This window comes from Sminthopsis crassicaudata, chromosome 1 (genome assembly GCF_048593235.1).
Source record: "Sminthopsis crassicaudata isolate SCR6 chromosome 1, ASM4859323v1, whole genome shotgun sequence".
Lineage (NCBI taxonomy): Eukaryota > Metazoa > Chordata > Mammalia > Dasyuromorphia > Dasyuridae > Sminthopsis > Sminthopsis crassicaudata.
The window spans coordinates 644705850-644732902 of NC_133617.1; the positions used below are offsets into that span (position 1 = coordinate 644705850).

A 27053-nucleotide genomic window follows, 5' to 3' on the forward strand; every position below is an offset into this window, starting at 1 on the left:
ATTGTGACTACAAGAAACAGATACTTGATGTCTTAAAAAGATAGCTTTTTAGATTACATGACAACAAATTGTTAGATAGTTTATGTATCTGCAAGAAGAAAGAATTTGTTTTAATTTTCTCTGCTGCACTTAAAAGTATTTATGATGTGACCCCTACTTATTCCCCAATCTTCACAAATCTGGGGAAACTCTGGATTCTGGATTCAAATACCCCAAAGAGCGTTTTTCATAAAAAGAAAGTAGATCTCAAAACCTCTTTTTTAAGATGCATCTTCTCTTGACTACATAAATCAATACATAAATATCATGACTTTCCCCACTGAAGCGACTTAACTACAAAACAAAATTATTCTTAATTTTTCTGGAGATACAGAATAAAAGTCAGTCAAGTACTAGAAAAACTCTATCTTGGGAAGGCTAAGCACATCAATACATAATTGATATAATTCTGACTTAGTCTACCAATTCTGAAAAAAAAATTTTTGACCTCTCCTCCAAAGTCACTAAAATGTACATAATATTTTTGATCCAGAAATATCATCACTACTAGGCATATACTTCAAAAGAGTTTTCATCATACCTCAAAAGAGGTAATAGAAAAAGAAAAAGTCCCATATCCACAAAGATATTTATAATCATACATTTTGTTGTAGGAAAGAACTAGAGGGGAAAGTGAATGCTCATTATTCAGAGAATGAAAGAGGATATTATTGTGCCATTAAGAATAAAAAAATAAAAATAACTGAAAGAAACCTAGAAAGACTTGTATAAATGGATGTAGAGTGAAATAAGAATAAAGAGAACATATACGTGATAACCAGATCATAATGTAAAGGAAGCTATATGGAAGTGTGGATAGAATACTGAACCTGGAATCAAGAAGACTTGAGTTGAAATTTGGTTTGGCGGTGACACACTGAACAAGTCAGTTCATCTCACCTGCCTCACTTTCTACTCACATATAAAATGTAAATGATAACAGTATCTACTTTTCAGAAATGTGAGAACAAAATAAGAATATTTATAAATTGCTTAGCAGATAAAATACTTATGAAAATGATGCCTATTAATCATTAATAAGGAAAGCATCTTTGAAAGATGTCAGACCTCGGATAAATGCAGTGACCAGACATACTTTCAGAAAAAAACAATGTTGAAGCATGCATCCTTTCTCTTGGTAGGAAACTGATGGACTGGAGCAGTTAGAAACAACCTAGGGTCAAATAAACTTGGTTGTTTAAAAAAATATTGATAACTATATATCAATATTTTTCCCTGTATTTGATTTATTTTATTCATTTAAAAATACTGTTGTGAAAAAGGGGTCCTGTTCATAGTTCTTACCAGAGTGCCAAAGGGGTCCAGAACAAACAAAATAAGGTTTAGCACCCTTGACCTAAAGGTACATAAGGAAAGACAGGTTTTCAAGCACTGGCCAAGGCACTGATTTATTTTGCTTAATACACTTATTACAAAAGAATTCTATCAGGGCCAAAGTGAAGTAAGAGATAGAAGAGAGAGAATTACTGGATAATATCAGAATGGATAGATGAAATATAAAAAGAATTTGGTATTTTCATATTTCTAACATCTTGAGTAAGATGAATCCATATATTTTAGCACATTTCTTGGTGATTTAAGCATCAAATTCCCATATATCTAAAGATGGACGCAGATTCTAGAAGTGTAGTTTTCATTTTTTTAATATGTAGGTTGTTTTTAAGTTTGAAATTTGACAAATGCATAAGAAAAATGTTCCTCATTCCATAGAATCTAGTACAGTCAATGAACATTTATTACATGTCCAGTATATTATAAGTACTGTGCTTATCATTGAGAATACAAATAGAGGGAAAAGAAAATCCCTTCTTCAAAATGAGTTTACAGTGGGGGAGACAACAAATGAACAGATAGATACAAACAAGTTATAAACAGGACAAGTGAGAAATAATTAATAGGAAATAATTAAAAACTGACATTAAGACTGGTTGAAAAAATTTTTGTAGAAAATGAGATTTTGGTTGGGACTTGAAAGAAGTTAAGAAAACCAGTAGGCAGAGAAGGATAGAGATCATTCCAAGACTATGTCTAGAGAGGGTAAATGGGTCTTGTTTGAGATCATGTAGATGGGAATTTGATACTAACTTAAAACAACAAGAAGAAGAAATATGCTTAAATTTATAAATTCATTTTACTCAAGATGTTAGAAATATGAAGATATAGAATTCTATTTATAGTTCATCCTATCCCTTTAGCTCTTTCATAGATGGGGCTAATGCTATTAGCTAGCTGATCTTTTATTCAATTTTTCCAGAAATACTTGGTATAATTTATACTGTCTTATGAAAATATCAAATTGAATTTCCTCAAGCATTTTGGGTAGTTTATCCTGTCTACTCTTGGTTGTTGTTTTTTTCTAATCATATTTTAAATATACTTATGTAGAGTAGGAAGAAAATATCACTTTTGCTGATGTCTATTTAATGGATACTATGCATATTGAATGAAGAAAGCTAAAACACAAGCATATCTCAAGAGCTAGAGAATATTTAAACATTTTCATGCTTAAGTTTTAATGTTTTAGCCAGAATTAAAGCTGTTAACTTTGTTTAAGTTCCCAAGCAAGGCTTGTCAAAATGACAGATCTAGATGCCTCTACAACTTGTAAGTAATCTATTCTCTCATTAATATATATATATATACATATATATATATATATATTCCCTCTATCAATACACACTTTAACCCCTCTATAACTGAACAGTTAACCCTGAAGTCCTGCTATGGATGAAAAATCCCTTAATCTGTGTCCAGCCTTGTGATGTGACTCTCTGTATTTATTATGGACAGTCTAGAAAAAAAAAATAGAAAATCCATTACCAGATCGTATCAGATCTGTGTCTAGTATCAAACCTTTTAAAGGCTTGAAATGACCTACTAGAGTTTAGGTTCTGTTAGTATTGCCTTTTAGAATTTAGACTTCAAGGAGGTATCAGAGGCCTTTGTAGAAGATATCTACTTAAATTTTTATGTTTCTTCTTGGTTTTTGACTTTAGCACTATAAGAAATGAAAAATAAAGCATGCTTGGGAAAACTTGTGACAGGTGGACCTCTAACAAATGTGGGCTTTTTTTTTAATCTGCACCTTGTCTTTTCTTGCAAAGGCAAGAAACTTCATTATTTTGTTGTGAATTTACACAAATGCTGTAACCAACCATTTGGAATTAGTCCCAAATATGAAATGCAAAGAAGAATGAATTGATCAAACATTAAGTGTATTCACTAAAATACAACACCAAAAAATGGTAGTTATCACAGAAATTTTTTTCACACATAGTAGGCATATATTTCAAGTTTCAGACCTAGGAAAGCCTCCTTTTCCATAAATCTTTCAGTAAAATACTGATTAAAGCACAGCTCTGATGCATTATTGAACAGCCAAACTCTTGCACAGTAATTGATGGTGGCACTCTGATTTAATGATCCTTATTTTTAAAGCTAATTAAAGAAATTGAGTTGCATGTTCAAAGGGGATTAGCTTAATGTGACGAGACTATTTTGGACATAAAATGGCTGCTGGCTCCTAAATTAAATGATAGACAAAATGGGACAGAAAGCCTTTGGAAAATAAATACATTTATTTTCAGGTGCAGTAGGAATAACTGTGTATGTTCCTTTCTACATCTTTTCAAAAAGAAATTTGATTAGAAATAATTATAAGATTTTAAGATATCCTACAAGGACATTACAAACATATTCATCATGTCCATCTAGACAGTTCATTTTATAGTTTGAAAGCAAAATTTTTATTTTATGAAAGCCACAGTTTAGCAAAATGTGTTGAATTACTTCTGACTAACATCAGCCATCAACTGGAAAAGGATCATTCAGTGATTTACTAGTTATCTTTTGATAATAATCCCTTACTACAGAAAACAATGGAGAGGCGTTATTTTGAATCATATATGCTGCTAATGGCTCTAGATTGGTACCTTTATTTCTATGAATGCAAGTGCATCACAGTGAGTGGACTTTATGTGTTTACTTTTTGTTTTTATTTTTAACTCCTCAAAACTTTAAAAAGATATACTCAACTGAGCAATTGAATGTGGAGGGAAAATAATTTTTCACTTATCCTTCCCCTTAAAGTTTAATATTATGATAAGCAGACAGACTATCATATCCTCAATATTCCAAAATATTTTAGCTTGACTCTTGGGGTTTTATTTGGTTTTGGACTTGGAGACAAATTTTGGATTTGAAACTGAAAGTATATGATTAGGGTAATGTCTATAACACTTGAAAAGTTGTATGATCCTAAGCAGAATTACTGACTCTCTCCAAGTTTTAGTTTACTCGTGTGTAAAGTAGGAGAACTAATAACTTTTCTAATAAAATTCAATGCAACAAATCTGTACTGAATTCCGACTACACTCTAAGGGAAGAGTAGATAAAGAGCTAATAGGATGACTTGGATTGAAGTCCCACCTTGAAAATATACAGGCTGTGTGATCTTGATTCCAATAAACCTCTCAGGGTCTACAGGCAATTATCTAAGATTATACAGTAAGTTGAAGGTATTCACTGTGAGAGGATTTCCTCATCAGGAAGTAACCTGTCCTGAAAAAATAACAGATGGTGATTCTAACTCTTCCCCTACCCCCAATCCCCCCAAAATCAAAAGGCAATAAAGATATAAAGACAAAACAATCTTTGGCTCCAAGAAACTTAAATTTTACTGGGGGACAGGAATATGACACATATTCAGTCAAGTTAAAAAAAAAAAGATAATTTGAAGAGAAAAACCTGTGATAAGAAACATGGAATATTCTGAGAGACAAAGAATAGGAAGTAGGCCAGTTCAGGCATATGGAATGGCATCTAAGCTATACAGAAGGAAGATGGAATGTTAAGTTCATAACATGGTTGGTCTAGAATGAAAATCAAATGAAGAGGAGATGTATAAATAAATTCAGAAAAGGTGTGGTCATAAGATCATAGATACAGAGGGAGAAGGTACTTTTAGAAGTATCTAGTCTAACCATTTGATTTATAAATGAAAAAGCTGAAGTCCGGAGTGGTAAAATAACATGCCCAGATCTCACTGGTAAGTAGTTAAAGAAGCAGGGTTTGAGCCCAAGATGTCTCATTCAAAAATCAGTACTCTTTCACTGAAGAGAAGTACTGTATAAGTAGTAAAGCACTATAGAAATATGAGCCAGTATTTCACAAAATGCTATGAACTTAGGCCACTGAACACTAACAGGTTTCAATGACTGATATAAATGATGGCCTCGGCCTCTCTCTCTCTCTCTCTCTCTCTCTCTCTCTCTCTCTCTCTCTCTCTCTCTCTCTGTGTGTGTGTGTATGTATGTGTGTATAAATATATATATATATATATATATGTATATATATATATATATATATATATATATATATATATATATATACACATATATATATATATATATATATAATTTCCCTCCTACCCTCTTAGGAAGGCTCTTTCCATCTTCACTTACTGGACCACATTTCTGTAACATACTTGATCTTTCTTAAATCTACACCTGAGAAAACTATTTCCATAAAACCATGAAGTTAACAAATATTTTACTAAACATCATTAATCTGTGCAGAATTTTAAGATGGTAGACACAGTCCTTAGAATTTTTAAGTTGAAAAAAAAGGAATAGATGATCATGTGATATACTGCTTCTCATTTTAGAGATGTGGAAACTACAGGCAAAACCACAAATAAATAAAGGACACAGCATAGACAAATTGATTATCTTTAGACTTGGAGTTTTTTGGAAGGAATTAACTATTTCTTTAAAAAGAAGGGGATAGCATGTATTGGTCAACCTGCCATCTGGGTGGGGGAAGGAGGGGAAAAATTGGAACTAAAGGTTTGGCAATTGTCAATGCTGTAAAATTACCCATGCATACATATATCTGGTAAATAAAAATTATAATTAATAAAAAAGGGGATAGACCATGCTATTGATTTTTAAGAATTTTCCCAGGTCTAATGCTATTACCTTGATTAATGTTGTGTCTATACAAATGAAATGAGTAGCTTGTGATATGTTTGATCTACTACCATTTTAATGGCCAAATCTGAAAAGTTCATGATCAATCAGATTAATGTTTTTTTTTTTAAATGAGCATAGCTAAGAATGTTGAATTAGGCACAATTTCATTGTATCAAATTGAATGATTATAAATAGAAATATTTAAATTAAATAAGTCTGAAATTATCTTGGTTCAGAGGTCAAGAATTAAGAAATGGGTAGTACAGTATATAGAGTGCTTGATCTGGAATCAGAAGTCCCAATAGCCATAGGCAAACACTGTGAATCTGAATAAGTCACTTAAAGTCTGCTGCCTCCCTTTCCTCATCTGTAAAGTGAAGATAATATCTACTTTCAAGATTGTAGTGAGGCTAAAGTTTATTAAATGCCTTATAAACCTTAAATTGTCAAACAAACTAGCTGTCAATATTAACTTGATCAGGTGAACTTTAGTGATATCTGGATGACTTGGTGTTTACTTGTTTTCATTTCATTCCATTTTCTCTGTAAATACTTTAATCTCAATAAAAACATTCAGTGTATGACAAGACAAACAAAACACATTAAGATTTTACTTAAGAGATCTCTCATGAAAATCAAAAGTCCCTCAGTAACAAAAACAGAGCCGAATAACTTTATAAGACGTCTGACCATTGTTCATTAGCTATTTGTTATTGCTTTACATATAATTACAAAAATTTTGATAATGTAATTATAATTTACTTTTTATATACATGGTGGCTCAAAAGTCTTATAAGGCATTAGTAAACTTACATACCATGTTATGTGATTATATGTTATGTCATTTATAATTAAAATTTAAATTTTATATATACACACATGGACATACACACAAATTTTACATTTTCTGGCACTGCTACAAATTTGAAGCAGAAAATTTCGGAGGAAGTATGTGAGAAGCTACTATATAATGGGAAATAAAATGACTTGTCTAAGGGTATAAAAGTGATAATAGAACCCAGATTTTAGTCTGTGTTTGGCATTTTTTTTTCCTCTATCAGGTCCACAGTATCAATTACTGACCTATTTTCTCTTATTAGGGAAAGAATCAGGAAACTAGTACTTTAAAAGATTTTAGATGATGTACATGTCTTTCATCAATACTTTTTTTTTGTCATACTATGACTCCTTTGTACCTATAGCTGCACCTGCCTCATTAAGAAGCAGATTTACATCTAGATTCCTCTTACTCTAAATCAAATCATTCTGTTAACTTTTTTATATTCATGAACTATGACCTCATACTTTTATTGTTAAAAAAATCTATCTCCAACGACTTTATTTCAAACTAGTAAAGTCAAAATGCCCTTTGAGGTCAGTAGCAAGTTTGGGCTCTTATCGCAAATCTGAAAGGTCATTTAACTTTGAAATTAAGATTCCACCCAGCACCATTTGCTGTTTTAGACATGCATGTACAAACACACATACTGGCCTAAAATAGCAAGATGGTGTTGCATTTTAATCCAGTGCGACATATAAAGCTTGCCCAGGAAAAAGCAAGAATTTTAATCCCTTCTTTCAAATACTCTATATTTACATACTTTTAGTTAAAGGAACAAACATTCAAAAGCTGTTATTGAACCAAAAATAAAGTACTCAAAATTCCTACAATAAATAAACTTCACGATAAATGTAAAAACATATAAGTGATTCTCTCTCATTATCTGAGGTTGCTTTTTAAATTCCTCCCAGATAAAAAAACTATTCACATTCTTCCCTGGTCATTGGTTTTCTTCAGTTATTTTTATTTTAAAATTATGAATGTGTTAGTATAAGGAATACCTGGTGTGAATATTGTATCCACAAATGCAGATGGGCAATTCATTAACTTAGCATTTTCAAAAATTACCCAGGGTGCTGAAAATTAAATGACTTGACCATGCTCATAGGATGTGTCTAGGGAGGACCTGAATGCTCAGGAATATTGCTAATCTTCAAAAAAATGTATAAATCATCAGTTTTGGAGGATGCTTTTGAATGGGATAAAATTATTTCTCTTCTTTCTGCTGTCTTCCCACAAACAGCAAGTCATAATTCCATCTATGCATTTGGGGGAAATGGCAGTAATTTCCCCTACAGGGATAATAGTTTTGCAAATGAACAAACTCCATTCCAAACTCAAAATGAGTTTTGAATGTATCTTTTGGTGAAATATCTATCCAATTCCGTGTAAATTAAAATTCACTTAGGTTCATCAAAAAAATAGAAAATAAAGTTGTCAAAAGAACAAATGCAAATATTAACAGCCACATAAAATATCTCTTCAAATCACAAGTGAAAGACAAATTAAGCAACTGAGGTGACATCCTATAACCAGCTAAGAAACTATGATCAGAAAATGGAAATCAATGGTGCATGGACTATGAACAGCCAAGCACCTGCTGATAGATTTTTGAATTATTTCAACAATTCTGTAAAGCATTCTGGAATTATGTTTTAAAAGAGACAAAAATGGCCAGACCGTTTCATCTAGAGATTTCCTTCTGTCAAAGACAAAAAGGAAGATTCCAAAATATTCATAGTAGCACTTGAAATTTTAGTTTGAGAATTTCCTGGCATCCATGGAAAACTGGAGATGACATCGATGTCACATACCAGCACTGCATGGTTTTCAGCTACTCTCATTGTTAAATTCAGCATACATTCATTGATTAAATAATGACTCAGTTATTAGTTTGATTGTTATATAGACACAACTCAAATGACAGGTCATTTATAAAGCTTCCAAACAAAAAGAGTTTATCAAATCCTAAACTATTGCTTTGTAATTTAACAAACCTACTATGTGTAAAAGACTAAACTAGGTGAAGGAAATACTGGAAGATACAGAGGCCAAAAAAAAGTCCTGCCTCAAGGAGTTTACATTTTGCTAGAGGATAAATACATTATATAAATGTGTATCTCGATAAGAAACAATTTGAGGAAAAAGCCCTAAAAACTAGAAGTGAGAAAGTATATTCAGTCCTTTAGAACTGTGATATCCATAATGAATCGTAAAAGAAGCTGGAAAAACTAAGAGACAGGGTGAGGATGCTGTGTATCCCTTCTAGTCGGGCAGAGAGGACAATTTATGCATTGGCAAAAAGGAAGCAGGAGAGAAGAGAGAAGAGTGACAATTTTAGAGAATGGCAAGAAGACCATTTTGGCTGAGATGTAGAGATTATGAAAGAAGTCATATGAAATAATTTCTGAAAAGGAAGGCTAAGGCCAGATTGTGTTGGGTCTTTCTTAAATGACTAATTAACTGCCAAGTTTATGCTTTGAGGGTTTTTTGTTTTGTTTTATTTTTTTATCCTCTAGACAATAAAGAGCTACTGAGGATTTCTGAGCAAGGAAGAGGCATAAATCTATAAATATCAGTCTATTTCATATTACATTTTGAAATCAGTGAGAATGTTTTGTGTAGAAATGAAACACATTAAGACTATCATCTTTAAAAATTTAAGGAATTTTTTATTTTGTGCCCAATGTTTTTTTATTATTAATATCCCTTAGTCATACATTGCATTAATTTCTGCATACATTTGTCTTTCCACTCTCCTAACCATTTGGTCTTTCCTTGTAACAAAGATTCAAAAAGAAAAAAAGGAAAGAAGTCAGGAAGGAAGGAAGGGAGGCAAGGAGGGCAGGGAGGGCAGGAAAGCAGGGAGGCAGGGAGGCAGGGAGGGAGAAAAAGAGAAGAAAAGGGAGAAACTAGGTGTTCAAAGGCAATTAACTCAACAACTGATAACACACTGCAATTCTCACATCCATAGCTCCCTCCCTTTGTAGCAAGGAAAGCAGCACATTTTCTGAACACATTCAGTTGTAGCATTCTTTTCATTTATATTATTGCAGTTACTTTACCTATTGTTTAACTGGTTCTGCTAACCTCTTCATTAATTCTTATAAGTTTTCCCATTACATCCATGTACCATAACTTATGTCATACATAATATCCATACATATATAATAGGTTATGTAACAATCTGTTAGAAAGGAGGGAGATGGGGCAGAAACCTCACAAAATCAAGCACATAATAAGGTGTTGAAACTCAAAAAAATCAACTTCAATGGTATATAGACTATCATTCCAAATAACTAAGACACAAAAGACCTATGTGATTCATGTAATCCTGTTTTTGTAGCCTAAATTATCTTTATCATTTTATTACCTACCCACTTAACTTGTATAGAAATAGACAAGAATCTTCTGAAAGCTTTTTAAGCTTTGGCATAGAAACATTTATGGTAACTGTAAATAATAATTTCACTGCAAACACAGCATAAAAGAGAGAACAATGGATCTGAAGTCTTCTGGTTTCATTTCCTACCTCTGCCACTTACCTTCTGAGATCTTATATCTCTCACTTTATAAGTCTATAGATTCATTTTCTCAAGCAAAATCTGAAAAAGTTGTAACAGATGATTTCAAAATTCCCTTACAACTCGAAATTTATAAACCTATGAACTTAAGCCAGACAAAAAAATTATGTATTTCTATTATATTTTCTGGTTATTTTATCTGACAAAACAGCGAATTTTGCAGAAAATGGGTCTGAAAAGTTCCACAGGCTGCATAGGCAAAATAAAGATCCTTATGGCTGGTAAGTTTCTATGATTAAACCATTAATGTGTTTATTCTTAACCCCCTTCCCCCACAATAGCTGGATTTTGGTCATGAATAAGCACTAAGCCCTAGGGTGATTAGCTATAATAATGATTCAGTGACAGTAGGTCTACTGCTTGAAAATGAGCATTTGACAGATCACTGACACACAGTCAGAGTCCTTTTCACTTAAATGGGAATTGTGTAATAGGGCAATGAATTGAGACCGTTAGAGATTATCTGGGTTTAACAGCACGTCCCTTTAGCTGGCAGTTATAACAATATACCAAGTAGCAGAATTAAACAGAGGCATCAATTATACCCCCCAACCTGTTAGTATTTTTGACAATATTTAAATAGCACATCCCTTTAGGGCATGGCTTTTATGCCCTCTTCGTTACACACCTGTCAAGTATTTAATTTGCCAAAGGAAACAGTTTGATTTCCAAGGGCAATCTTAATATTGAAGTAGCAAATTGGGAAAATTGAATCTTATTGAATAGAAGTAATGAGAAGAATCTGAGAAAAAAAATAGTAGGCTTAATTCAATGTGGCATGCACGCATCTGTCATTGACACAACAATGCGATCAAGTTCCCCAATATGTTGCATATACCTCAGGCTTATAAATTATTCACTTTCTTCTCTTCTCAGGGACAGAGAAGTATGCTAAAGAAGGCTCTTCTAGGGGCTCAAATTTCTAGCTCTAAGAACTATACAAATATTGTGTCTGAAAAACTTACCTGTTGTTATAAGTGAAGATAAAAAAAATAAATGTTTAATTACTGCTGTTAGAGCTTAATACAAGACTTCCTTGTTTTAATATTAAGACAATACAATTTTAAAAATGGAAGGTGTTAGGTGAAACAGAATAGAATGCTAGATCTAGAAGCAGAAAGAACTTCATTCAATTCTGGCCTCAAAACCTTACTATGTGACTCTGGACAAGATTCCTCAACTGTAAAATGGGAATAATTATAGCACCTACCTTCCAGGGTTACTGTGAAGATAAAATAGGATATTTTTAAAGTGCTCTGCAAACCTTCAAACAAAATATAACTGCTATTACCATAAGAGGATAAAATTTAGGGTCAAAATATACAATATCCAACTCCTCATTTTCCAAATATAGAAAGTAAGCTACAAAACTGTCACATAACTTTACCAACATCCCAGAGGTAAATATGTAGCAGAACAGGGATTAAAATCCTCTGAGGCCTAAATTCAATGCCATAAATAGAAGACCAAAGAAGAAATAAGACCTTCCTTCTTCTTAGTAAGCTATGCAAAAAAAAAAAAAAAAAAAAAAACATAATGAAAGACCCAAAATAGTCAGGAAAAAAATTAATTAGGACAAATAAAATAGCACAAGTGATTCATTCAATTCAGAATGTATTTAATATTTCTAGAAACTGAAAATACTATAGTGAAATATGACTGCTAACCTTTCCAAAGAAAAAGAAGACAAATTTCTCCTACTTCTCTTATCTTTCTCAGTAAATGATGTGCATGAGATAAATATTTATGCTACATTTCTTAAATATAAAGAAAAAAGAAATATGGATGTTAATTATTCCCTCTCTATATGAAAGAAAAAGCAGGTAAGACAAAAAAAAAAAAAGTATATCTAAGACACTTTCATAGAATGTGCCTTCTCAATTTATCTCTGTCTTATGTAGATAATTATGGGATATCTTCAGATAAGTTTTAGCTGAACCTTACAGAAAAAAACAGGACCAATAATTACTACTGGAATCTAGAGCAGAGTTTCTTAAAGTTTCTGGTATAATCGAATCTTTTGGCATTCTGGAAAAATCCATAGATGCATTCTCACAATAATGTTTTGAAATGCTCAAAAAAAATACAAAGAAAATAATCATACTGAAATGAAGATGTAATTTTATTTTATCATCAAAGTCCCCCTGAAATATTATTGGTGGACCCTGAGCTTTCTAAGAAACATGTTCTAGAGTAATTTTTCCCCTTCCATCTACAATTTGTTTTATAAAGAAAACTATACAGCAGACACTGGCTCCCTATCTTTGCTTCTCAATGAATTTCCCCACCAACACTAAGTTGGCTAAAAGTTAAGTCAAATCAACAAGCATTTATTAAGTATCTACTACATACCAGGCATTGTGATAAGCATGGACAAGAATTTCAGGAATAATAGGACAAGAAATAAGACAAAATTTCAGAAAAAATAAAAACCATGCCTCTTTTGTTTATTGTTTATGTTTACTACTACTTTTTCAATTTAGCATATTTCTTTAACTTTAATTAAAATGTTTATAAATATCATTTTTATGATATTTATAATGAAAACTAAGCACAGGCAAGATATTTGTATCTTGGACCTTTATATTTCATAAAGCTTATCAAGCCATTGTTTCTTAAATCTATCATTTTAATTGTTTTTCAAGGGAACAAACCCCTCTACTCATTATAGTCTACCTAAATTTAACCAAAATACCAAATCAAATACTTTCATGAACCTAAGATTTATAGAGAAGAAATTATTCTACAAGACTTTGCCAATCTATTTCTCATAATTTCTAGATTCACAGAATGATAACATTTTTTCACTTAGGACCTCCCCTATCACCTCTGCTCTGACCTAAATTATGAACCTTTCATATAAGAGGCTGAAGCTATTCCTTTTTAAATCACTGAATCTCCAGACTACTTTGTGACTTTAAAGAGTGTTTGTGCTATTTCACTCATTAAAGTGACAAACTAATGTTTGTCAATAATTTTCAATTTTATCATAAAAAAACACTTTAACAATACTAAAATTGATTTTAATTACTATTACATTGACTTAAAAGCCTACATAGGAAAAATAATAACTTGTGATCAAAATAATGACCTGGATAGGTCAAATATCTGGGAAAATTAATAACAGAAATTGAAATATGGCTAACTTAATTATTTGAGTTCAGAGCATGTACACCCTCAGGTTCCATATGGTCAGTGTGATATATTTCCATTCTAATTTAAATGCTTGAAAGTTTCTTTTCTATAAAAATTCCAAATAAAGATTGTGAACATAAAAAAAAATAGAATACTGTGTTACATTTGGAAGTTCGAATGTTTATCACCATCTGACGCTGTCATGGGAAGCAATTGCTCCTTACACTCCTTTAAGAAGTGAGAATTTGCAACGCCACCAACTGATGACAATGTAATTATCCCTCATACTGTCAAAAATAGAGGTGCTTTCCCTTCCTCACATACATGATTACGCATGTAAATCCAATCTTATCAGAAATGTTGTAAGGAAGGGGACCAAGTGTTTGGGTGGGAATGAGCAATATCACATGAACAACGAACTTTAGTGATGAAGACCACATCTACATACAGATCTCTATCTTAAACATATTTGTATCATTCCCTTCTTCTGTAGGAATTCATTCTTTGGCATCCAGACAGCTTTCAACAGAATGTCATATCATCCACAATATACAGCAATAACCATGGCAAAAAATAACTAGGAGAAGAAAAAAGCCACAGTGAATCTGAATGTCTCATTTTGGGCTCAAATGATTTAATTAACTATTCATTAGCACATACAAAAATCAGCCTTTCAGAAAAATAAAAGGGATAGTAGCCCTTTTCCAGAATGCTTGCTTGGATGGGTGATGTCTTACCTGATCTTTCAGCTGCTGAACTGATGTCTGAAGGTTGAGAATCTGACTAAAAAGAGGGCTCTGCAGGACTGACTTTAGGAGACTCAGTTTGTCCTCATTTGCTATATCACCACGTTCCCGCAGTTTCACCTGCAACCGCTCTGCTGCTTGTAGGGCTCGGCTGGTATCTATACCAAAATGTATTAGTAATCAGTAATACATTTTTAAATATATTTGTAACATAATAACATAATTCATAACATAATAAAATTTTATTGACTGATTGATAGCAAGACAACCATATTTTCCAATAAAATAATGAAACTACATCCACTCTCACCAAAATAATAATGACAAGTCAGATTTAAATAGAGCTGTTACAAATTTTTAAACATGCATTATATTTTATTCGTATATCAATTATATGAAGTGTTTTTTAAAAAGTATTATTTTCCATTTTAGAGATGGGGAAAAATAAGGTACAGAAGAGTTAATTGCACAAAAGTATTGTTAATGACAACATTGGAACATGAATTCCCATAGTCTCTAAATCCAGTCTAAATCCAGTGTTTTTTTTCCCATTACACCATGATTCCTCTGACAAAAATTTCACAGAACTTTAAGAGGTAAACAGATAACATACTACTACAAAATAGACTCACTCAAGTCTGCCATAACTAATGCAAAAGAGAGAGAGAGAGAGAGAGAGAGAGAGAGAGAGAGAGAGAGAGAGAGAGAGAGAAAAGAGAAGATAGAAGAAAAGAAAAAAAAGAATGAATAAATTTTGATAGAACACTTTATGATAGGAAAAAACTGGGAAAAAAGTAGACATCCATTAACTGGGGATAAATAGTGATACATGAATATTATGGACTATTATTGACAAACATGATGAATACAGAGAAATACATAAGGATTTAAGTAAACTGATTTAAAATATAAATAAGACAAGCCAGGTAAAAAATCCACACAAAGATTACAATAATAAAAATGGAAAGAACAACTACAATAAAATATAAACAACAAAAAATAAATGTTGCAGAGTTCTAAGGAATAAACATGAATCTAAGGAAGAGATAAAAACAGGCACCTGATCTTACTCCTTTGAAGAGTTGTGTAAGAGTAGGGTGGACAAAGAGAGAGTGGTCAAAAGGTATGGAACATTGCATATAATATCAACTGGTTTTGATGTCTTGATCAACTTTGCTGTATTTTTCCTCTTCCTCTTTTTTCTTTTCTTTTTTTTTAAGTTTTTTTTTTAAATAGAGGAGAAGAGAGAGATACAAGGGGAAATTTGGGTGTTAGAAAAACAAACTATCAATAAAAATTTATTTTTAAAAAGATACTTGAAAACAGGGATACATTTAGCCTATTCAATATAACATTTCATTCCATTTTCTTTCTCTCCTTTTTAAACTAAGTAAAAAACTATTTTACTTAGAGTATATGTGAATTTAAAGGTTAGTTATTTCTACTATCACAACAAACATCCGCTCAATCAGAAGGGATTTTATTACTGTGACATTTCCATATATGTTGACTATAAAAAGAAAAAAGAAAAGCTCATTATTAAATGGCTTCAAATATACTATAAGTCATGCCATCAGCACTAAAATCGAGCTAATCTTTATAAAGTGTCCATTGGTTTTATTCTCTTATTATAATGATCCTAGACATCAGCAGAGCTCAAAGACACTGTAGACTTTGTAGTCCAATTTTCTTGATTTTATAGACAAGAAAACTGAGGATCATGCTGACTAAGTGACTCTCCCAAGGTCACAAAGGTAGTATTAGGGACAAGACTGAATACAGTTTCCTTTAAATAATAAGTCAGATGAACCACATGAAACAAAAGGATTATTCTGAATTGCTTTAAAAATCTTCAAGCAATAAATAAGACTTACATCTGCCCCCAAACAAACAAAAATCTCAATAACTGGTCTTATCACTTCTTGGAAAACAGAGAAGAAATGGAAGCAGTTCCAGATTTTATATGCTTGAGCTCAAAGATCACAGCAAACAGTAACTGAACCATGAAGTGATGATGTTTGCTCCTTGGAAGGAAAACTATGACAAATCTGGATAACATACTAAAAAGCAGAGACATCACCTTGCTGACAAAGGACCATGTAGTCAAAGTTATGGCAATTTTTGTTTGTTTTGTTCTTTTTTTTTTTTTTGAACTAGCAATGTATGGCTCTGAGAATTGCACTATAAGGAAGGAAGGCTGAACTCTGCAGAATCAACACTTTTGATTTATGGTGCTAAAGAAGACTTTTGAGAGACCCTTGGAAAGTAAGGAGATTAAATCTGCTTAAATAAATTAATTCTGACTATTCACTGGAAGGTTAAAAAATGAAGTTGAAAATTAAACACTTTGATCACATAATAAGAAAATGGGACTCATTAGAAAAGACCCTGACATTGGAAAGGGCTAAAGACAAAAGGAAAAAGGAATGGCAGAAGATGAGATGGATAAATAATGTCTTGGAAGCAATGAAGATGAGTTTGAACAGACTTCAGGAGATAGTGGAACAGAGAAGGGTTTGCCTGATATGCTACAATCCATCAGGTAATAAAGAATTCAACATAACTGAACAATAAAAGTATGTTGCTTTTAAGGGAAAACATTTTGCATGGGTTTTCATTGTCCTAACAGCACAAGTATTTGCTTAAGGAAGACACAGCAAGTAATTTTCTGACAAAACAACAGAAAGAAGTATTGTGAACATATTTAACTATAAAAATATATACCATAATATGGATGGAGATAAAGAGTACAGGGAATTCCAGTTTTAGCAAAGAGGAAAATTTAATCACATAACAATATTTTTAAGCTAAAAAACAGTTATAGATAATATCAATGGCATTGTATGACTCTAGAGACAATTTTTATCATTCAAATTAAATAATATCAATTCAAAAGAAACTGAAAATTGAAGCTGAAAAGAACCTTATAGATAATCTAGGCTAACCATCTCAATATCTTATATCTTCATTATAATATATCTATACTGGCCTAAGCTATTCAAATTACGTGGTCTTCCATTCCTCAGAGAGTTTATATGAGGGTGAAAATTCTTAGGCATATCAATATGACATGGAAAAAATAAACTTAAGATTTGGGTCCTCATCTTCATTCAGTGTTATCTATTTGATAATACTTCCCTACACTTTAAAAAAATTGGGTTTATTCTAAACTTACTCAAGTACACTATTGCTCTAAATTAAAGTTTTCTAAATTTTAGCTAACTGTTTTAGAATAAATAATTTAAGTAAAGAAAATAAAATCACATTTACTGAATAAAGCAATTTATTTGGGTGAGTATTTTAAAGGCTATAATTTCCAATTTCTTTTTTTTTTGTAAAAGTGAACCAAAAATAATCAGTCTTACCTATAGTTTCCAACATGTTTTTAATAAGTTTAGTTTCTCTTTCAAATGACTAGTGGTGTCCGTTATTACACTAGTGGTGTCCTGTGAATAGAAAATAAAAAAAAAAAAAAAAGAAAATGCAATACTCATTTGACAAGACTTCTAAGCACTCTCAAACAGATTTTGAAACATTTACATTCATTTTACATTTAAAATGCAGCTGATTACCTTCTAAGGTAACCCTTTCATGGGAAAAGGAAAAAAAAAAAAGGTGCGTTAATTTGGGAATTTATTCAAAGTGCTCTTTCATCTGCATAATTATATTATTAGCATAATGAAATAAAGGTTTGTAGTCTATTTTAATCAAGGTCCCATAAGTTTAGTTTCTGAAATATTTCTCTCAGAAATTTCTATCCAGATTTAACTAGGCATCTACACATACCTGTTACAAAGTTAAAAGAATAAACAGTTATTTACTGTAGGAAGTGGCGGGACAGGGAAACTATATACCATTAATAAACACAAAAGCCTTTTAATTACTCTTCCTGCCTCAAATCCCTCCTATAGTTACCAAAGTAACTTCCCTAAAATTTAGATCTTACCTTGTTACTTTTCCTTTTTCCTTCAGATCCATTCCCCCACAATTAATAAACTACTAATGCTCCCTAATATAGCCAATGTCAACTAAAAAATCTCTGAAAAGTGTGCCCTTCCCACATTTCCTATTTTCCTCTCACTATATTCATAAGCTCTATGTTTGCATACTGCAATTCATCTCCCAGTCAATAACTTAGCAATATAATAGCTTACCTACACCTAGGATGTCTTCCTTTGTCATCACCACCTCTAGATAACCCTACATTATTTAAAGACTCACTTTAAGTTTCATTTCTTTCAATTATTATTTTCTTTATCTGTTATTTCTTTATTATTCTACAATAAACTTTAAATGGATACATACCCTGAAGATTTAAATTCATAATATAAAATATTTGAAGTAGATCATATACCTTGCGTAACAATGAATAGGAAATATAGTCTTAATGAAATGATAGATGGAAGTAATTACAAAAGACCATTTAAATAATTTTGATTACATGAAATTGAAAAGTTTCTGCAAACACAAAATGAATGTCTCTAAGAAACTAAGTGGTGAAATAGAAAAGGAAAAAATTTATATAAAATTTCTCACATAATTTGGTATCTAAGAAGCATAATTAACAATACACACATATATCTACATATATATATATATACACACAAACATGCATATATATGTATGTCAATATATATGCATACCAAATGCCATTCCCTAATAGTGGTCAAAGAATATAAGTAGTTCTCAAAAGAATTACCAAATAATTACCAAACATGAAAAAAATGCTCCAAATCACTAATGTATATAGAAATACAAATCAAAACAATCCTAAATTTCCCCTAAGAGCAAACTGGCAAATATGACAAAAGATAAGAATGACAAAAAACAGGAAGATAGGCATACAAAAATACTAGTGGAAAAAAAAATATTGGTGCTAGAATTGTAAACTGATACAATCACTTAGAAAATGAATTTGTAGTTATACAAATAGAGTAATTAAAATGTCCATACTCTGTAATTTAGAGATTTCATTACTATGAAAACATTTCAAGGAGGTTATTGCTGAGAAGAAAGTCTTATATAATATATACATATTTATCAATGTTTGTTGTACCAAATATCAGAAAACAGTACATGCACATTAATTAGAAAGCTGTTATGCAAACTGGTACATGAATTTAATAGGATATTTCTGTGCTATAAGAACTGAAGATTATTATGAATACAGAAAAATATGAGAAGATTTAACAGGAATGAATTGCAAAGTTACGAGAGCCAAGAAAAAGACATACACAATGATCACAATAGTGTTCCACTGGTACATACTATTACATATACTTTCACATTTTTTGATTGATCAGTTTTGCTGATTGCTTATGGAGGGGAAAACATACAAGAGAAAATTTAGGCAATGTAAAAACAAAATGTAAGAACTACACATACATAAAGAGAAAAGGAACATAAATATAAAGTAAATAGAAGTATGTACAAATACACAAAAGGGGGAAAAAGAAAAAGAAAACTTTTCTTTAGTCTCATCTTCATTTGGCATAAATGAAGGTTCAAGGCATTTAGGTTCATGAATGGTATGTGGAAAAAAAAAAGAACTGGACATGGAGTCAGGACATGAGTTCAAACTACAATCCTAATGCACACTACTTATGTAATTGTAGATAAATCATTTTCTTTCTTTGTGCCTCAGTTTCCTCATCTATAAAATGAAGTTTAGTTAAATGAACTGAATTCAACTCTAGATTCAAGATCCTAGGATTCTATCACTATCTAGGTTGTAATCTTCTGGACACTCTTTAGCTTACTAACATCTCCATTAAAATGTGGCTCCCAGAAATGAACAAAATTTTCCAAATGCAATCTCAAAATGGTATAATACAGTGTGAATATCATCTAAGTCCTAGAGTCTTTATTACTACAGCTTAAAATTATTACTCCTTGAAGTATTTGCAAAATAATTAATTGCATTACTCTTATTTTAGTGCAAAATCCCATTGTTGTTCCACAGAGTATGCAGTTCATTAAAATATTGGTCTTTTTAGATGAGTTGCTATCTTTCCTATTTTGTATATGTGAAATTTATTTTGAATGTGTGTACAAGACTCTCTCTACCTTTATCCCCATTAAATTTAATCTCCAATTCAGTCCAACAATCTTTTCTGTCAAGATTTGTATGGATTCAATATCTTTTGACATGCTGTCTCTTCCTGCTTTGTGTCATTTGTAAATCTGATAAGCATCCCATCTATGCCATTATTCAAGTCATTGAAAGAGACATTTCTTATTGTTCTTCCCTAGCCTCTTATTTATTCCAAACTTTAGCATTCCTAACAATTCCTAAAATCAGTATGACATTTTGTTATTCATCCAATATTATTTGTCTTTGCTTCCATCTTATAGGCATATCTTTAAGAATCTTAGTTTGTGAATTTCTTATTTATAAATGGTCTCTTAAAACAATTCCTCTTTTGCTTCCTCTTCAGAACTGCTTCTTTCTGTATCTTTAGAATATAGTATGGGCTATCTTTTCTTTTTTCTTTTTTAATAATAAATAGTATTATTTATTAAACCTAAAACTACAAGCAAGCATTATCTATAATGGAGATGAACTTGAAGCTTTTCCAGTAAATCAGAGGTGAAGTAAAGATGTCCATTTCTAATATATTATTTAACAGTAATGCCATCTATAGTAATAAGATAAGAAAATATTAAAGGAATAAAAATATACAATGAGGAAACAAATCTATTACTCTGCCAATGAAATGATGGTGTCACAAAACCCTAGAGAATCAACTAAAAAGCTAGTTGAAAATTTAACAAATTTGGCAAAGAATCAGGCTATTTATTTTAAACATATTAAATTATTAGCATTTCTATATACTACCAACAAAATGCAACAGTAAGATAAGAAGAGAAATTCAGTTTAAAATAATGAGAGACTATACAGAATATTTGAGTCTATCTAGCAAGCCAAACAGTAAATATATGAACAAAATTTTAAAATGCTTTTGAACCAAAAACAGATCTAAATAATTGGAGAAATAGTCAGTGTTCATATGTAGACTAAGCCAATACTATAAAATGGTAATTCTACCTAAATTAATTGATTTATTCAGTACCATGCCAATCAAACTACCAAAGAACTATTTTGTAAAGCTAATAATTTTTCTTTTTTTTAAAATTTAATTATAGTTTTTATTTACCAGATATATGCATGGGTAATTTTACAGCATTGACAATTGACAAACCTTTTGTTCCAATTTTTGTTAATACCAATAAATGTTAAATATGTTAAAGTATAAATTAAGTACAATATATGTATACTTGTCCAAACAGTTGTTTTGCTATACAAAAAGAATAGGACTTTGAGATAGTGTACAATTAACCTGTGAAGGAAATCAAAAATGCAGGTGGACAAAAATAGAGGGGATTGGGAATTCTATGTAGCAGTTCATAGTTGGGCTGTCTTTTCTTATAAAAAATTTTGATGCTGAGATCGTAACTATCATGTTGTGAAATACTTCGAAATTTGCTTTCCCCCAGAAAGTTCCAAAGTGAACATAAGATTATGCTTAGCTTTCTTCTCTACTAAGTAAATTTCAAAGTGGAAGTCACTTCCCTTTGGAAGAATGGCAAGAATTAGATCCTAAGGAGTAGTTTTCTTGGATCTTCTACTTTATGAAGCATAAAAGTATCTTTAAATAAGTCACAAAATGATAATTTCTCTACTTTTAGCAGAGTTTTAGATGTTTAAATAACGGAAGTTTCCTCTCTTTACTATATCTTATGATCTCTTTTTAAATATAATTCTTTGGCTGCTGGAGTCAAAGGATGAATAACAAGGATAGAGGCTCTTAAATTATCCTCCAGAAGAAACTGATGGATTAGGTACTCATTGAGAGTTTTAGGACACTGAATACATGAACACTCTTTGTGAAAGGATGAATTTAAAAAGAATTTGTTAAGTGTTTATTATATACAAGTGTGAGAAGGATATTCAGTCCTTTTTTTCAAGTACCTCCCATTCTAATGATGGAGGCCATACATAAACACCCTAAATTTATGGTCCAAGTTTCCTACAACCATCCTACTTCCTTTCTAATCTATCTTCAAGTAATTTCCTAATGCACTGCCAAGATCATGTCACTCTTTTGGAGGATAGCAGATGGAAGGTTTTAGATTTGACTGTAAGAAACTAGAGATTTAGTCCAAATCCACCACTTTACAAATGAGAAAAATCAGACTCAGAGATATTTAGTGATTTGCAGGTCATATACCTAGTAAGTATCTGAGGCAGGCTTTGAACTTGTTGTTCCAGACACCAAATCCACAAACTATCCACCACAGATTGTCAAAGATTTGCTATTGTCTTCCCAATTAAATTTATTGTCTAATCCTATCATTTAAGGTCATTTCCTTCTTCATTTTATATTTTCTAGATGATTTCTAATTTGTCCTAGCATCTGTCATCTTCATACTTGAAAGGAAAGAGAACAAGTACATTAAGCATATGTGTCAAGAGCTTTAAACATAATCTTATCTGATCCTGAAAAATTCTGTGAGATGTTATATTATTATTATCACTTTATAGTTAACCTGTCCTGAATATCTGAAGCCAGATTTAAATTTGTCATTCTAACTCCAGGTCTAGAATTCTAATCATGGTACCAACTTAGGTGTTTCTAGACATCCAGAAACACAGGTTCATCCCAAGTCCAATGCTTACAAAAAACTCCATCTTCCCATCCAATTTTCGATTGATGTCCATTTATCCCTTAAAGTCACAACACAAATGGACATCATCTCCTGGAAGAGGCTTTTCTAGAGCTTATAATCACTCTGATATAAAAATGATCTCTACTTCCTCAATTTCCAAGAGTATTTTATTTGATTTTCTTTACCTCTTAGCATTTATAGAAAACTTTAAGGTTTATAGAGTACTTTATGAATATTATATCTCATTTTATTCTCACAAGAGGGTCTGGAAAGTAAGTGTTATTATTATTCCCATGTTACAATGTATAAATAAGACCAAAGGAGGTTAGATGATCTATCCAGGATGACACAGCTAGTAAGTATATGAGGCAGATATAGGAATGTAGTGAAACATAATTATGTCACAATGAGATAAATAAGGTTTTAAAGAAAACATGGGAAAACTGTCTAAAGTGATGTACATTGAGTAAAGAAACAGCAAATTTTATATATATATATATATATATATATATATATATATATATATATATATATGTGTGTGTGTGTGTGTGTGTGTGTGTATACATATATTTTCAAATACATGTATGTATATATATACACACACGCACATACATAGAATGCACGTAACAAAGCAAATAAACACAATACACGTCTGGACAAGGAAAATGAACAGGACTGGTATCAAATGCTTAAAGTTAAAGCATCTTTTCTTTCTATTAACAATTGGTGAACTAAAACAAGCAGAAAGTGACACAGTGACAATTATCTTATTAGGGAGCTGTGTTTTGTTTTAACTGTTCTTGGCAAATATACTTCATGTAGAAGTTTGTTCCACGATTTGCTCTGCAGCAGCTACAGTTTCAAAAACACATGTATCAATAAAATAGTTTACAATGTATTCATAAAAGACTGTTCTCACAAACTATTATTCAATAATACATTCTATTTTTGTAAATTAGGAATTAAAGTTAACATCAGTAAACTAGAATTTGAAGACACCAACCTCTCTTTTGAGAAAAGCAAAGTAAAAGCTTAATAAATGTTTACTGCTTGATAGACTCTATCAGTGTAGGTCATAATAAACCATTTTCAATTAATTTTTAACATTTTTATCTTTAATCACTTGGGATGACACTATACAATAACATCAAGGAAAAGAGTTAATAACTAAAAAGTATTGTCAAAGTAATCAATATTTTAAGAACCCTGAGATGATTCTGGGAAGATGGCAGAATAGGTCACTAAATTTCAAGTTCTCCAGATTTCCCCCACAAACAGAGCAAATTTGTGCCTCAGGATGAACATAGACTGATGAAAGATCAAGACTTAGAACAGAACAGGGATTCTCCTGGTACAACCCAAGGAGACCAGAATGAAGACCTGGACCAAGGATTAACCTGTGTGAAGTACAAACACCTCCAGGGTAGCTCAGCACAAATACCAAGTATACACACACACACACACACACACACACACACACACACACACACACACACACACACATATATCTTTCCTATTCCTGCTAACTCTTTGCTTTAATTCTACTACTTAAGTTGCCTTTTTATTTCCAAACTTCCTCCCCAGGCATGGAACTTTTCCCTTGTCTTCTTTCCTCACTTTTTGCTTCTCTCTCTGCTCATCCCTCCCCTTCCCCTCCCCTTATTTCTTTATAGATATTTCTTTATTGCTGATATATATGATTCCTTTATAGCTATTTCTTTATTGCTGATATATATGATTCCAGGACCTGTATCCTTTTATTGTGGCTACTGATAAGCTCTGTATAATTTTAATTGTATATGCTCCAGCATATTTTAATTGCTTTTTTTCCTGCCTTGTTTCTTATAAGATTTTCTCTTTGATCTGGGCTTTTTGAAATTTGGCAATAATATTCCCATGTGTTTTCCACAAAAGATCTCTTTGAGTTAATGATAGGTGGCTTTTTTGGTCTATTTTTACTCTCCCCTCATATCCAGGACAGTGGATTATTTATTGCATTATTGTGTCAAGATTCTTTTCCAATTATTCTTATATTTTCTTTGTTATCTGTTTTGTATCCTCCCTGATGTTTTACTGGGAACATGACAATAGTCTTTTTTATTTTGTTTTCATTTCCTTTCATGCTTTTATTTTTTATTCTTTTTTTAATAAAATAAATACAAAATTTTAAAAAACACTGAGCAAACAAGTGTAGCATCCATGTGTGAAATTTCAAAATCACTTCAAAAAACAAGTAATTCATCAAAACAATGTAGATAATCAATCATTTGGGAAGTATATATTAAATGCCTGCTAGAAGTAAGGCATTGTATCAGATCCTGAAGATACAAAGGAAAGAGTAGGACATTGGTATGTGCTTTAAAAATATTGTCTCATTTCATCCTCATAACAAACAAAGGAGGTGTTTTTATTCTCATTTTACAATTGTGGAAACGGACTTGATTAGGTAGTAAGTATCTGAAGGTAAGTTCAAAATTCTACCCACTGTTCTACCTAGAAACGTTTAATTGAAAAAATAAAATTAAAACAGTCACTACTTTCAAAGTGCTTACAATATATTAGAAAAATGCAATATAAATGACTTTTTAGTACAAAATATTAAAAAAGTAAATTTAAACTAATTGGGGGCCACTGAGGAGTATTAACAATGATTAAGATGAAGAAAGGCCCTCAGAATGGTACCATAATGGTACTCAAGTTGTGCCCTCAAAGGAGCTAGAGGGTTTTCATGATATAAAACTGGTGGGAGGAGGTCCTACAGAAGCAGGACATAATCTGAACAAAATCTTGGGGACAGGGAAGCAAAATGCTGTGTACTGGGAATGACAAGTAATCCAGTTTGGCAGGAATATAAAGTTATAATGGGGAATAATGTGAAATAAGCATAGGAAAAAAGGTTGAAGCCAGACAAAAAGGGTGTAAATAACCAAACAACTATGTATTTTATTCTGAAGGCAATTTGAGTAGGGAAATGACATGATCAGACCTACATTTTAGGAATATCTACATGAACAACTACATGAAGGATGAATTGGAGAAGACTGCTGATATGTAAAGAACACTTATGAAGCTTTTGTAAGAGTTCAGACAAGAGAACAGGTGACCTATCTAGAGTATTTGATATAAGTAGAAAAATATGAAAAATCTTGATAAGATAAGATAGATAGGATTGGTTAAGGGAGGAAGAAAAGTCAAAGATGACAGAGATTTAAAACTTGGGTTTTTGGAAGGATGCTAGTATTTTTCTCAAAAATAGGAAAGTTAGAAAGAAGAATGGGCACTGGAAAGAAAATGAATTCTGTTTTGAACATGCTGAATTTGAGATGACTGGAACAGCTAAGTGAATTGGTCCAGCTAACTGGTGATATGGGAGTACATACAGCTCAAGATAAAAAAAAATAGATCTTCATATAAAGATTTGGAAATTATCTACAAAGAGATGGTAGTTGAACCCATGGGAGCTAATAAGACCTTCAAAAGAAAATATGAAGAGCCATGAAGCATATCTACCCTTCAGGGACAAGGCATGGATGATGAACTTGCAAAGAATACTGGAAAGGAATAGTAAAGCACAAAGAAAGATAAGCAAAAGAAAGAATTATAATTTCCTACACTTCAAAAAGTGAAATGATCCAGGAAGATAGGATAATATATAATATAATAATGCTCTTATATTAAACAGTATAAAGTCATAAAGAAAAAATAGTGAGAATAATCCACTGAATTTAGAAATTAAGGAACTATTGGTACACTTGAAGTTTCAGTTTTAAGACAACAAAGTTTGAGAAGTGAGTAGGAAGTGAAGAAGAGGTAAAGAGGACAGGTTTTTTATTGTTGTTTTCCTAGAAGTATGGCTAGGAAGGAATAAGATCACATCTTGAGGGAAACGGAAGGTAAAATAAAGTTTTTTTGTTTGGAGGTTGTTTTCGTATAGCAGGACATCTGGGCAAATTTGTAGACTGACTAAGAAGATAGTGACTAAAGAGAATTTGAATTTTAAAGAACAGGCAGGAATGATTAAAGGGTCAGACTTTCAAAGGAAGTA

General features: G+C 31.6%; 1 protein-coding gene across 1 annotated transcript in view; it reads right to left on the reverse strand.

Annotated features, from left to right (window-relative positions):
• Positions 1 to 27053, reverse strand: part of MPDZ (multiple PDZ domain crumbs cell polarity complex component) — a 221149-nt gene that overhangs the window by 164383 nt on the left and 29713 nt on the right. The window contains 2 exon segments of the mRNA XM_074282905.1: positions 14330 to 14496; positions 17704 to 17784. Coding sequence (XP_074139006.1) covers positions 14330 to 14496; positions 17704 to 17719 — 183 coding nt within the window. The 5' untranslated portion in view covers positions 17720 to 17784.